The sequence below is a fragment of the Watersipora subatra genome, chromosome 10 (assembly GCF_963576615.1).
Source record: "Watersipora subatra chromosome 10, tzWatSuba1.1, whole genome shotgun sequence".
NCBI classification, from domain to species: Eukaryota; Metazoa; Bryozoa; class Gymnolaemata; order Cheilostomatida; family Watersiporidae; genus Watersipora; species Watersipora subatra.
This window is the reverse complement of record NC_088717.1, coordinates 31,607,050-31,621,795: the sequence shown is the minus strand read 5'-3', so window position 1 is coordinate 31,621,795 and position 14,746 is coordinate 31,607,050. Positions and strand designations below refer to the sequence as shown.

At 35.9% G+C, this 14,746-nt stretch overlaps 1 protein-coding gene across 1 annotated transcript; it reads left to right on the top strand.

The window, feature by feature from the left end:
- Positions 1–14,479, top strand: LOC137406972 (degenerin mec-10-like). Its single transcript, XM_068093569.1, has 7 exons — positions 1–154; positions 710–846; positions 1,847–1,945; positions 2,318–2,552; positions 8,155–8,262; positions 11,945–12,060; positions 14,348–14,479. Exons 1-7 carry the CDS (start codon positions 1–3, stop codon positions 14,477–14,479), a joined length of 981 nt encoding a protein of 326 aa, XP_067949670.1.
- The last annotated feature ends 267 nt before the right edge of the window (positions 14,480–14,746 follow it).

The following is a 14,746-nucleotide window of genomic DNA, read 5'->3' as shown; positions in this document are numbered from 1 at the left end:
ATGTACAAGTCAATGTTCTTCAGAAACTCAACAGAGGCACTCATCCGCCTCAGAGGAATTGAGAACAAAAGAAGAGACTTTATTCAGGAGTGCACTTTGCAAGGGGCTGCTGTCAGTTGCGATGAAATACTAGAAGAGGTCGTGACTGAGGCGGGTATGGTATGGTCAGATAAGACTAGATGTTAAAACCAATATCTTTCAGTTTCGGTTGGTCGCCATCTTTTAATCTCTTATAGCCAGACATAAATCAATTAATTTCTTATAGCCAGACATAAATCAATGAATCACTTATAGCCAGACATAAATCAATTAATCTCTTATAGCCGGACATAAATCAATTAATCTTTTATAGCCAGACATAAATCAATTAATCTCTTATAGCCAGACAAAAATCAATTAATCTCTTATAGCCAGACATAAATCAATGAATCACTTATAGCCAGACATAAATCAATTAATCTCTTATAGCCGGACATAAATCAATTAATCTTTTATAGCCTGACATAAATCAATTAATCTCTTATAGCCAGACATAAATCAATTAATCTCTTATAGCCAGACATAAATCAATTAATCACTGCTCTAAAAAATTCATTTTCAATCTCCAACTTAACCTTGGCACAAACGTGAAAAAAAAAGTTTTCATTGATAATTGAAAGTTTATGTTTTTAAACAATGCAAGTTTAAAAACTTATAATTTATCTTTTAGGAACATGCTATCAGTTTAACAAGAATGGCTCCTTTCGCACGTCTGTTGCTGGATCGGATGGAGGAATTCATTTTGTTCTTCTTTCCAATTTGAGTGATTATAACACTGGTCCATTTTCTTACTCAGAAGGCTTCATGGTATGCTTGCAGTTTAGGCTTATTTATGAAGCCATACAACAAGTTTAGAAAAACGCTTCTGGTCCAATATGCAGAAATGAAATGATCGATAGTTACCTCTGCTTGTATCCTATTTTCATACCCTCGTTTGTTACACTACTGCTATATTGAGATATCAGATAGTTTTAGTACTATACTCTCTGTTGTTACATTACTGTTATCTTGTAATATCAGATAGTGTTAGTACTATACTTTCTGTTGTGACATTACTGTTATCTTGTGATATCAGATAGTGTTAGTACTATACTCTCTGTTGTTACATTGCTGTTATCTTGTAATATCAGAAATTGTTAGTACTATACTCTCTGTTGTTACATTACTGTTATCTTGTGATATCAGATAGTGTTAGTACTATACTCTCTGTTGTTACATTACTGTTATCTTGTGATATCAGATAGTGCTAGTACTATACTCTCTGTTGTTACATTACTGTTATCTTGTGATATCAGATAGTGTTAGTACTATACTCTCTGTTGTTACATTACTGTTATCTTGTGGTATCAGATAGTATTAGTACTATACTCTCTGTTGTTACATTACTGTTATATTGTGATATCAGATAGTATTAGTACTATACTCTCTGTTGTTATATTACTGTTATCTTGTGATATCAGATAGTTTTAGTTCTATACTCTCTGTTGTTGCATTACTGTTATCTTGTGATATTAGATAGTTTTAGTACTATTATACTCTCTGTTGTTGCATTACTGTCATCTTGTGATATCAGATAGTGTTAGTACTATACTCTCTGTTGTTGCATTACTGTTATCTTGTGATATCAGATAGTGTTAGTACTATACTCTATGTTGTTACATTACTGTTATCTTGTGATATCAGATAGTGTTAGTACCATACTTTCTGCTGTTACATTACACTGAAATTGGCTGAAATCCCAAGCATTACCGAGTTTAATTTCAGTAATGTTTATGACTGACTGTCTTTTGGATTTGTTCTATTTCAGTACCTTCTAGGAAAGAATAACTCTATGCCACTTATCAAACAACATGGCAACTACCTTTCTCCTGGTGTCGCTGCTAGATTTGTAATTCAACGAACCCAGGTAAGATGTGTTTCTTTACAAGTTTTTTTTCCCTGTAAGACATCAGTATGCTTACCTGCCAGTTTATGATTAACAAATGCATCTTGTTTCCGTTCTAAACACTTGATATGCTTTTATAACAGGATGCAGATAGAGTTCTATGTTAAGAGTTAGTTGTACTTGATAAGGTTGGTGAGAGCATTTTGTCATTGATAGACATACTTATGGGCTTCAAGTAGAAAAAAACAAGAGCTTATTCATCTGACATAGAGTAGATGGTAGACAGATTTACAGATTATGAGAAGGCTAATCAAAATCTGATCAATATCTTCAACAAGCCATTAAACTGTCTCTCACAGAGATTAGAAAGCTCTTTGTTTCTCTAATCATTAGTTTGAGAGAATGCCTCCCTACGCCGATGATGGCGCAGCTATTTGCTTTGATGCTGAATCTCTTGACAACCCTTTGAGATTCTTCAAGTCCTATAGCTATGATGGCTGTTACATGGAATGTAAAACCTTGTTAGTGATAGAAAGGTGTGGCTGTACAGACCTGCATCAGCCGCAAATAGATGGCGAAAACATGTGCCTCCTAAATGAGATGTTAGAATGCGCCATGCAAGCGGAAGGTATGAAGTTTATTTCTACGAGTTGGAAATGTTGGCAGTTTCTAGTTAAGTGAGGATGAGATGGTCAGATACATAAAAACTGATCACCTATAAGCTCAAAGTTAGAAATACCAATAGTTATGTAACAAATTTTACATCTAGTAAGACCCAATGTAACCATTCACCTCCAATTCCTGCATGGTGATTGATTGATTGATTAAGGGTGAACTAGAGCCAGACATAAAAACTGAGTTGGTGTGAACCAGTATGAAGTTGCTGTGAACCAGTATGATGCTGGTGTGAACCAGTATTATGCTGGTGTGAACCAGTATGACATTGCTGTGAACTAGTATGATGTTTGTGTGAACCAGTACAATGTTAGTGTGAGTCAGTAAGTATTAAGTATTTTTAAGTGATTTAGAGTTTGCTTATTTTGTGAGCTGTGCTTGTATGGATGGTCATAGGACCAGTTTAATACACTGTAGCAAACTAGTTAAAGGTACAAACATATTGTTTGCTTTGTTTTATTGTTATTGTTTGATCACTTGAGATTATGGCTATTCATGAAAAATCTCAGACTTTATTTATATTAACAACCATTTTATTAAAAAAGAATAAATAACAAAAGTATATGAAATATATGAAATTGCGATATATGCTCAAGCAGTAAAATAAACAAACACTGACCAACCTTTGTCTTATTATCAAAAGGTTGAACAGTAATAGTTTTGTTCACTTGGGTGCGACCCAGTTTATTTGTTAGTGAGTAATCTGGAAAACACATTTGCATGGAACTGAGATGACCACAACTTGCTTCAGCGACTTGATGTCAACTATGTTTTCCATACTGCGTGATGATGTAATCTGGTACGCCTTAAGGTGAACTAGTGAATTAGACCATTGTACAATCAAGCTCTTTATCTGGTATCTATCTTCCTTACTTGTTACTCCTCTGCACCTGTCACCCCTCATCTTCACTGTCTCCCCCTCTTCACCTGTCACTCCTGCTCTTTACCTGTTACTGCTCATCTTCAAATTTCACCTCTCCTCTTCACCTGTCACCCTCCTCCCCACCTGTCACCCCTTCTTTTTCACCTGTCATCCCTTGTCTTCACCAGTCATCCCTCATTGTCACCTGTCACCCCTCATCTTCACCTGGCCTTCCCTCTTCATCTATCACCCCGTCTCTTCACCTGCCACCCCTCGTTTTTATCGGTCACTCCTGCTCTTAACCTGTCGCTTCTCATCTTCACCTGTCACCCCTCATCTTTAACTGTCACCTCTTTTTGCCTGTCACTCCTCCTCTTTACCTGCATTCCCTTCTTTTCACCTGTCATCCCTTGTCTTCACCTGTCATCCTTTGTCTTCACCTGTCATTCTTCATTGTCACTTGTCACCCCTCCTCTTCATTTGTCACCCCTCCTCTTCACCTGCCACTCGTACCTTTTCACCTGTCATCCCTATTTTTCACCTGTCACCCTTCCTCTCGACCTGTTACCCTTCTTCTTCACTTGTCATCCCTCATTTTCACCTGTCACCTCTAATCTTTATCTGTCATCTCTCTTCATCACCTGTCACCCTTCCACTTCACCTTTCATCTCATGTTTTCACCTGTCAACCCACATTTTTACCTTTCCCCTGTCAGCCCACCTTTTTACATTTTACCTATCCTTTTCACCTGTCTGCTCTCTTTTTCATCTGTCACCCCTCATCTTCACCCGTCACACCTCCTCATCACCTATCACCCTTCTTCTTCACTTTTCATTTCTTTTCTCCTGCCAACCCACCTTTTTACCTGTTACCTCTTTTTTTCACCTGTCATTTCTCATCTTCACTTGTCACCCATCCTCTTCACTTGTCAACCCTCCTTTTTACCTGTCACCCCTTCTCTTTACCTGTCACCTCTCATTTTTACTTGTCACACTTCTTCTTTCCCAAAATTTGTAACGCAGGCCTTCACTGAATCCCCGGCTCATTCCAAATACTAAAGAATATAATCTTCATTTGTTACATAATTAGACTGTTGCTCTGTTACATACTTTGTTACATGCTTTGTACAACTTTTGTACAACTCCTGCTAGACTCTGAATTAGTCATGACTAACAGTTGTGCATCACAAAATTTTTTTAAAAATTACTCGGAGAAAATGTTTCATTCGACTAAAAGTATCATTTTTGCATTTTGCTTGTTAGATTTTTTAAGTGGCTTATCTCAACACTGCCTGAATAGCTCTGAATGGCTTATCTTCTTTTAAAAATTTAATCCAAAACTTTTATAGAAGAATTTCAAGCGAACCCTGAGATATTGGCAAGATGTGACTGTAGGCCAAGGTGTGAGGAAGTCCAGTACTCAGGAAGCTGGTCATATTCTCGGTTTCCAAGTGAATATATGCTACAAGTGGTAGAGAGTATTCCAGGTATCAGGCTACACTGTATGTTATTAAAAGGTTTTGCATATGCTGATACGACCAACCATACGATGAGAAGTGCACTTTTGCATTAGCTCAGAGACGTACTGCTCTCTTCCTGTCGGCTGTCTACTAGTGAGTATTGCCACACCTAAAAAAACCTTCAGTGTAAAGTTTAACCAGAGCCGAACTTATGCGATGAGAGAGAGAAGTTTGGCTCTGGTTAACTTAAACACCGAAGGTTTATAGATGTAGTAATACTTACTAGTAAGGAACTGAGAGAAAGAGAACAGTACATCTCTGAGCTAATGCAAAAGTGTACTTCTCATCGTATGGTTGGTCTGTCATACTTTTTTTTCGGAATGTTGTGATGAGAGAGACCCTTTTGACAAAAGTATTTTAAGAAGAGAGGCAAGGAAGAGCTCACTACATGTTTATGATTGTTTTAACCTTTTTTAGAAGAATTCAATTTAAATGGTAAGCCTCAGCAAAAAAATATTTTTATGCTTGTCTCAGGACAAGGTGCGCTAGTGCTAGTGCTAGTGCTAGTGCTAGTGCTAGTACAAGTACAACAATCAACTCTGTTGTATTAGCTATGCTTCTTGACTTGTCCTCTATGTGGAGGCGTGTATAGAGTATTTTTTGAACACGCTTGTAGCATACAATAAGTCTCTCAATAGGTTTCGCATTGGCATGCTTCATTCCTTTGCAATCCTTTTCCTTTGTTTTCTTCTTCGCTCTGGTAAAAGCAGCTGTTTGTCAGCACCTACACTCGCTCTGGTAAAAGCAGCTGTTTGTCAGCACCTACACTCGCTCTGGTAAAAGCAGCTGTTTGTCAACACCTACACTCGCTCTGGTAAAAGCAGCTGTTTGTCAGCACCTACACTCGCTCTGGTAAAAGCAGCTGTTTGTCAGCACCTACACTCGCTCTGGTAAAAGCAGCTGTTTGTCAGCACCTACACTCGCTCTGGTAAAAGCAGCTGTTTGTCAACACCTACACTCGCTCTGGTAAAAGCAGCTGTTTGTCAGCACCTACACTCGCTCTGGTAAAAGCAGCTGTTTGTCAGCACCTACACTCAAGCCTCCTGGTTACTCAGTTTGAGCTTTAATGTACCTTAATTGAATATAAAATATGTACTTTAATTATTTTAATTCAGTTCATATAGAATTATTTCTGCTGATGATTCTGGTTACATCTGGGCTGGTTTACCAGGTTGTACTAGCGTACTGACTTCAGCTTTTTTGTCTTTGCATTTGCTTTCTAAATTTCTCCCCCTATCTCTCTATCTTACTTAATCTTTCGAATTTATTTTCATCTTGTTTTCTGGTTTCCTGAATCCTGGTTTTTTTTGTCAAGAAAATTTTGATATTAGTAAACCTAATTTAAGCCTAGTTAAGCCTATGAATGGGCCAGCAGCATGGTGACTGCAGTCAATAAACCAGTTACCTAATAGAAAGAAAGGCTGGAAAATTGTTATAGTTACTATAGCAAATGTTTACATGTACACATTTATAAATATATTTAAATATTTATATGTATTTATATATAAATATATAATAATAGTTTATAAACATATTATTATGTATTGTATAATAAAAATATTTATATTATATATAAAATATTACATAATATATATTATATATAATATATATTGCATAATATGTATTATATACATATTACCACATTATACTATTATGTTATTATATATAGTTATATAATTTGTTATATGTTATATCACTAGATCGATGCTCGGCATTGCCTGGGTATTAAAAATCATTACAGACAAATCGCGTTTGTGTGTGGCTATGTGGCTATACAAAGAGTCTTCTAGCTAGGTTTCATTTTTTTCTCATTGTTTATAAGCTGATCTTTAATCAGCTTATAAACAATGAGAAGTAATGAGAGTTGCCTGCAACTTGCTATTAGCCTGGCACATTGCCAATGGATAAGTTGAGTAAGCTTATTAATAAGAGCTACCGCTTCTCATGATGTTACGCCATCACTTTGCCTCGTGACGGAAAGCGGTTGCGTATTTGCTCTCATTTCATGACATATATTGCCTAGGGAACCTATCAAGCTCGTGTGGTTTAATTAGTAAGGTGGCAGGCTGGTGAACAGAAGTTTCCGAGATCAAATCTTCTGCGAGATGGTCTCTTAATCCAATATTTTAATATCTAAAGCTGGACAATCGCAACGATAACCAACTTTGAGAAGTACATATATACAAGGTAGATTATGTTATATTTTTTATTATATACTATTAAACATATAATATATTGGTATATGGTGTTATATTTATATATAATTACATACATTTTATAAATGTATGTATAACAAATATATGATAAGATGTTTGATGTACTAATAGTCTACCGCTAGAATAAATTTATGAAAGTATATGATACCATGTTTATGTTTATGTTTACCTTTATTCCTTTTTTCACTGTGATTAGATTAGATCCAATTATCTTTACAAATCATTTCTAATGTATGTACAACTCATGCTATAGTACTAACAGAAGGTAGATCTCAGGCTATAGTGGAGTTGACCTAACACAGCACCCATTCAGTACCTTACAGTCAAGTCTGTTTCTGACTTTATCAAACCAAAAGCTGTTTTAAATGCAACTGAAAGCAGTGCTTTTTGTGTGTATTTGTGTACCAAGGTCTCTCTTGCCAATTTGCACTTAAAAATCATCTCATTCAAACAAGCTAATTGATTCAACCAAAATTAAAATGTTTCAATATAACTTTAATAGCAAACATCGAACTTCATGGAAAATTCATTTTCAATGACTTATGATTTTAAACGTTTTTGTCATTCGACTTTACTATAAAGATAAATACACCATAGCGCTATTTTTTGTTGAGTAAAAAGTTCAAAAAGTTTTCAGGCTACTTCAATAGATTCTTAGCATAATTTTTGCTAACAATAATTATTTTTCATAATGAAATCGGAAATGGTAACACTTGGATAAATTATGCAGATTGTGTGCTTTAACAAGTATGCACATGTATGTACTTATTGTATTTATAGGCTGCAAATCAGTTCATCATCATTCGGAGTAGACTGGAGTTGTCTTCTCAAAGAAGGCGCTTTCTAAGCTTCACACTGTTTAGCAGCTATTAACGGACTTTCTTGTGTTCTAGCAGCAGCTAATCCATTAGTCATCATTCTATGGGAATTTATGGTAAGGTTTTATTGGTTGTTGAAGGACTCCGTGAGAGGGTCAAGCAAGCTGCCACCCTGAATGTTTACTACGGTGAAATATCTTACATGCTTTTTAAAGAAGACATGGCCTATACCTTAGCTGACTTTGTTGGTAAGTTGGCCTAAAGTGGTTGTAACAATTAATAAATTGTCACCATCACTGCAAAGTTTTTTAGAAAGTCTGTAGAAAAGCGCCATAAAAATAAAATGCTAGCCAAAACTTCATGCCTTGTTGAACATCACACGTTGATGGAATGGTTTTCAATTACAAGGTTAGCATCTAACATTGTACCTAACACTAATCTATTGTCATAGATATATACTATTCCTCATAGTGGAAAGTGACATTCAATAGACATAGTGATATACTATTCCTCATAGTGGAAAGTGACGTTCAATAGACATAGTGATGTACTATTCCTCATAGTGGAAAGTGACATTCAGTAGACATAGTGATATACTATTCCTCATAGTGGAAAGTGACGTTCAATAGACATAGTGATGTACTATTCCTCATAGTGGAAAGTGACACTCAATAGACATAGTGATATACTATTTCTCATAGTGGAAAGTGACATTCAATAGACATAGTGATGTACTATTCCTCATAGTGGAAAGTGACATTCAATAGACATAGTGATGTACTATTCCTCATAGTGGAAAGTGACATTCAATAGACATAGTGATGTACTATTCCTAATAGTGGAAAGTGACATTCAGTAGACATAGTGATATAGTATTCCTCATAGTGGAAAGTGACATTCAATAGACATAGTGATGTACTATTCCTCATAGTGGAAAGTGACATTCAATAGACATAGTGATGTACTATTCCTCATAGTGGAAAGTGACACTCAATAGACATAGTGATATACCATTTCTCATAGTGGAAAGTGACATTCAATAGACATAGTGATGTACTATTCCTCATAGTGGAAAATGACATTCAGTAGACATAGTGATATACTATTCCTCATAGTGGAAAGTGACATTCAATAGACATAGTGATGTACTATTCCTAATAGTGGAAAGTGACATTCAGTAGACATAGTGATATAGTATTCCTCATAGTGGAAAGTGACATTCAATAAACATAGTGATGTACTATTCCTAATAGTGGAAAGTGACATTCAGTAGACATAGTGATATAGTATTCCTCATAGTGGAAAGTGACATCAAATAGACAGTGATGTACTAGTCCTCATAGTGGAAAGTGACATTCAATAGACAAAGTGATGTACTATTCCTCATAGTAGAAAGTGACACTCAATAGACATAGTGATGTACTATTCCTCATAGTGGAAAGTGATATTCAATAGACATAGTGATATAGTATTCCTCATAGTGGAAAGTGACATTCAATAGACATAGTGATGTACTATTCCTCATAGTGGAAAGTGACACTCAATAGACATAGTGATATAGTATTCCTCATAGTGGAAAGTGACATTCAGTAGACATAGTGATATACTATTTCTCATAGTGGAAAGTGACATTCAATAGACATAGTGATGTACTATTCCTAATAGTGGAAAGTGACATTCAGTAGACATAGTGATACACTATTTCTCATAGTGGAAAGTGACACTCAATAGACATAGTGATATAGTATTCCTCATAGTGGAAAGTGACATTCAATAGACATAGTGATGTACTATTCCTCATAGTGGAAAGTGACACTCAATAGACATAGTGATATACTATTTCTCATAGTGGAAAGTGACATTCAATAGACATAGTGATGTACTATTCCTAATAGTGGAAAGTGACATTCAATAGACATAGTGATATACTATTCCTCATAGTGGAAAGTGACATTCAATAGACATAGTGATGTACTATTCCTCATAGTGGAAAGTGACATTCAGTAGACATAGTGACATAGTATTCCTCATAGTGGAAAGTGACATCAAATAGACATAGTGATGTACTATTCCTCATAGTGGAAAGTGACACTCAATAGACATAGTGATGTACTATTCCTCATAGTGGAAAGTGACATTCAGTAGACATAGTGACATAGTATTCCTCATAGTGGAAAGTGACATCAAATAGACATAGTGATGTACTATTCCTCATAGTGGAAAGTGACACTCAATAGACATAGTGATATACTATTTCTCATAGTGGAAAGTGACATTCAGTAGACATAGTGATGTACTATTCCTCATAGTGGAAAGTGACATTCAGTAGACATAGTGATATACTATTCCTCATAGTGGAAAGTGACATTCAATAGACATAGTGATGTACTATTCCTAATAGTGGAAAGTGAAATTCAATAGACATAGTGATGTACTATTCCTAATAGTGGAAAGTGACATTCAATAGACTTAGTGATATAGTATTCCTCATAGTGGAAAGTGACATTCAGTAGACATAGTGATATAGTATTCCTCATAGTGGAAAGTGACATTCAATAGACATAGTGATGTACTATTCCTAATAGTGGAAAGTGACACTCAATAGACATAGTGATATAGTATTCCTCATAGTGGAAAGTGACATTCAGTAGACATAGTGATATAGTATTCCTCATAGTGGAAAGTGACATTCAATAGACATAGTGATGCACTATTCCTAATAGTGGAAAGTGACATTCAGTAGACATAGTGATATACTATTCCTCATAGTGGAAAGTGACATTCAATAGACATAGTGATGTACTATTCCTCATAGTGGAAAGTGACATTCAATAGACATAGTGATGTACTATTCCTAATAGTGGAAAGTGACATTCAGTAGACATAGTGATATAGTATTCCTCATAGTGGAAAGTGACATTCAATAGACATAGTGATGTACTATTCCTCATAGTGGAAAGTGATATTCAATAGACATAGTGATGTACTATTCCTCATAGTGGAAAGTGACATTCAATAGACATAGTGATGTACTATTCCTCATAGTGGAAAGTGACACTCAATAGACATAGTGATATACTATTTCTCATAGTGGAAAGTGACATTCAATAGACATAGTGATGTACTATTCCTAATAGTGGAAAGTGACATTCAGTAGACATAGTGATATACTATTCCTCATAGTGGAAAGTGACATTCAATAGACATGGTGATGTACTATTCCTCATAGTGGAAAGTGACACTCAATAGACATAGTGTTATAGTATTCCTCATAGTGGAAAGTGACATCAAATAGACATAGTGATGTACTATTCCTCATAGTGGAAAGTGATATTCAATAGACATAGTGATGTACTATTACTCATATTAGAGTACTTATTACTATTAGATATACTCATGTGAGCATGTCTATGGCACCTTGTGGCACTCTTACACTTTATCAAGTAGGTTAAACAAAAATAACGTGATAGTTTTATAGTTTTTACGTTATTCTTCTCAGAAGATGGCGGTGATTCCAGCAAACCAGCATTTTCATTATTTTTTTATACAGCTGCCTGTTGAACACGTGTTAATATGTAAAGAATGAATGTAAATGTTAGTTATTAATATCTTTACTGAAATACTAAATATCTTTACTAGTATCAATACCTACTGTTTTTTATTTGTTAACAGCTTGACATTTATTTTTCTTTGAAACTTTTAAAGTTTTTAAATATTTTCTTCAATCTAGCTCATGCTTTTATTTCCTGCTTAACTTCTATCTACTCAAAAAGGTAGCTTTGTTAATTTTATATATCAACTTTTAATTCTACATGTCGCACGGAACACCATCTTGCCTAGAGGATTAAAGGCATAAATGGTAGAGGCGTAAAGGTGTGTGTCTGACAGAATGCTCAATAAACTAATTTCATTGAGTGTTATTCATTACAGCGAATTTTGGTGGAACTATGGGTATAACTCTCGGAGCCAGCTTCCTAACCGTTATGGAGTTTATTGAATTCATCTCTGTCTCTCTCTTCAGAAAGGTTTTTTACCGAGACTCCATGGTAAAGCCCACAGAAGTTATTCTTGTCAAAGAAAAAGAATGACAATAATTCAGTAAAATACGTGATTATGCCAATTTTTGAAAACTATCAATATTGAAAGAGCGCTTACTGTTATCTTGCTAACTAATCTAACGATGTCACAAGCTTGTCTAAACATGTGCCTATATTGCTAACTCTCTTAAACATGCAACTACCAAATTAACTTGTCCACGCATGTCATGACTTAGTCTACATGACCATGCATGTCACTACCTAGTCAACATGTCCATGCATGTCACTACCTAGTCAACATGTCCATGCATGGCACCACCTAGTCAATTTGTTCATGCATGTCACTACCTAGTCAACGTGTTTATGCATGTCACTACGTAGTCAACTTGTTCATGTATGCTACTATCAAACAAATTTATCAAATTTTGTCTTAGGCTAATATACTATTATACTAATAAACTATTTTTCTGAACATTGCAAATCTAGTCTATAATTTTCTAGTCTAGGAAATCTAGTCTAGGAAATCTAGATAATTAATCTAGTCTAGGAATTTTCTGAAAACAGCTATAGAATATTACCGATACTTGTAGGCCAAATATCAAGGGATAGATAAACACTAGCCTTGATATTTCCTAGTACAAGTGGAGAAGATATATGTACATGTATATGCATTTATCATTGATGAAACATTGACAAGATATTACAACTCACTGTTTTGTAACCACTAACCAAAAATGTTTTAAAATGACACTCTGAACAGTATATTTAATCACAATATATTTCATCAATTTATTTATACTCAGTAAGTGGGAAACCTGGGTCTGTATAGCTAAACACAAAGCCGATATCCTGGCAAGAATAAAAGAAAGAGAGACACGAAGGTCTTCTTCAACAGTCTCTCTCTGTTTTTAGTTTATATAGAAGTTAGGCTTGAAAAGCACAGCTCACACAGATATGTGGTGGAAAATGGGAGCAATGTGAGAACAGCTTTGTTGGCCAGAATGGGGAACTCCTTGGCAGCAGTCAACCAAAAACTGTCCAAAGGAAGATCAGCAAATCTTAGTTTTAAACCCGATCCTGTTTCAGTTCAGTTACATGTAGTTCCTCTTGCTCTTGTAAAGTCATATTCTTTCCACCAACTGTTGCTGGGCTGTATGGATCCCTAACCCAGTCAAAGTATTCAGTGGTGGCTGAAGAGAAATAAAATGACAACTTCTGCTCGAGACTTTTTAAATGTTTACATATTACCTCACACAGTGCAGCAGTGGGACTAAAACTATGGAACTAGCTTTTAGTGCTTTCTCATTTACCTTTGCGGTTTTTCTCATAAAGGTTGCCTGTTTCTCTGTATTTACACGCAAGCGAACAAAATAGTCTGTAGGCCGATATTAAATGCATTGACCATGCATCAAACCCATGAATAGATGCACATGGATCATGGTGCCAGGATATTTAGCCTACTATATCAAGGCCTTAGCATTCAAATACAACACTCCTACCTCATAAGTTGCCTCAGAGCCTGAGGAACCTGTAATTAAAAAGGGACATTGGATAATTTTTCACGGCACACCTGAGGATCTCTCACGGCACACTAGGGTGCCGCGGCACAGTGGTTGAAAATCACTGCCCTAGAGCGCAAGCCACTGTATGCACATCCTCGGTTAACTTGTACCCAGTTTTACCTGATGAACTTGTACCTAGTACTACCAGATGAACTTGTACCTAGTACTATCCGATGAACTTGTACCTAGTACTACCAGATGACTTTGTACCTAGTACCATCAGATGAACTTGTACCTAGTACTGCCAGATTAACTTGCACCTAGTACTACCAGATGAACTTGTACCTAGTACTACCAGTTGAACTTGTACCTAGTACTATCAGATGAACTTTCACCTAGTACTATCAGATGAACTTGTACCTAGTACTACCAGATGAACTTGTACCTAGTACTACCAGATGAACTTGTACCTAGTCCTATCAGATGAACTTGTAACTGTTACAGCAGTGGATATATTGAGGACTAGAAGTGCTTGTATAAATGTCTTACCTCACAGGTCTTTTTCAACTATTGGTAAGTGTGACTGATTGATATTAGTTATTTAGCATTTACCAGGCATTAAGTTTGCTATGAGAATTACTGTACAGACGTTCGTCTTTGCAGTTTTACCAAGACCAACTGGAGCCTTGTTGACCTATTTGGAGCTTGAAAAAGTTGGCAGGCTAGTTTTTACAGCTTTTACAATGGTAAAGGTTGCAGCTTCATTAGCTAAACTTATGGCTCTGGACTTGTAGACACTGGACAGTACTGAGAAGGAACTAGGAAAAGATGAAGAGGTGTTACCATTTGTTATGCTGGAAGGACCAGTAATAGTTGGGCTCACTGAACTGGCTGAGCCTGAAGACAAAACACTAAATTTCGTGTGAGTTAGACTTGCTCCTCTAGTAACTTCTGTTCTTCTAGGAGAATGTAGGGGAGTATTGGCAGAGCCTATGTAGCTTCATGTATAGGTTCTGTGAGAGTTGAAAACTCTTTGCTAGTTGACATGCGGTGAGACTCACTGCTGGTTTCACCATTAGTAGTTGCTTTCTCCGAGGATAAGTTGAAGAATTGTGACTTGCCAGTAAAACTCGTATTGGCTGAATTTGTGACATCTACCAGTGAGCTTGAATGCATTGGAGAGAAAACGCTAC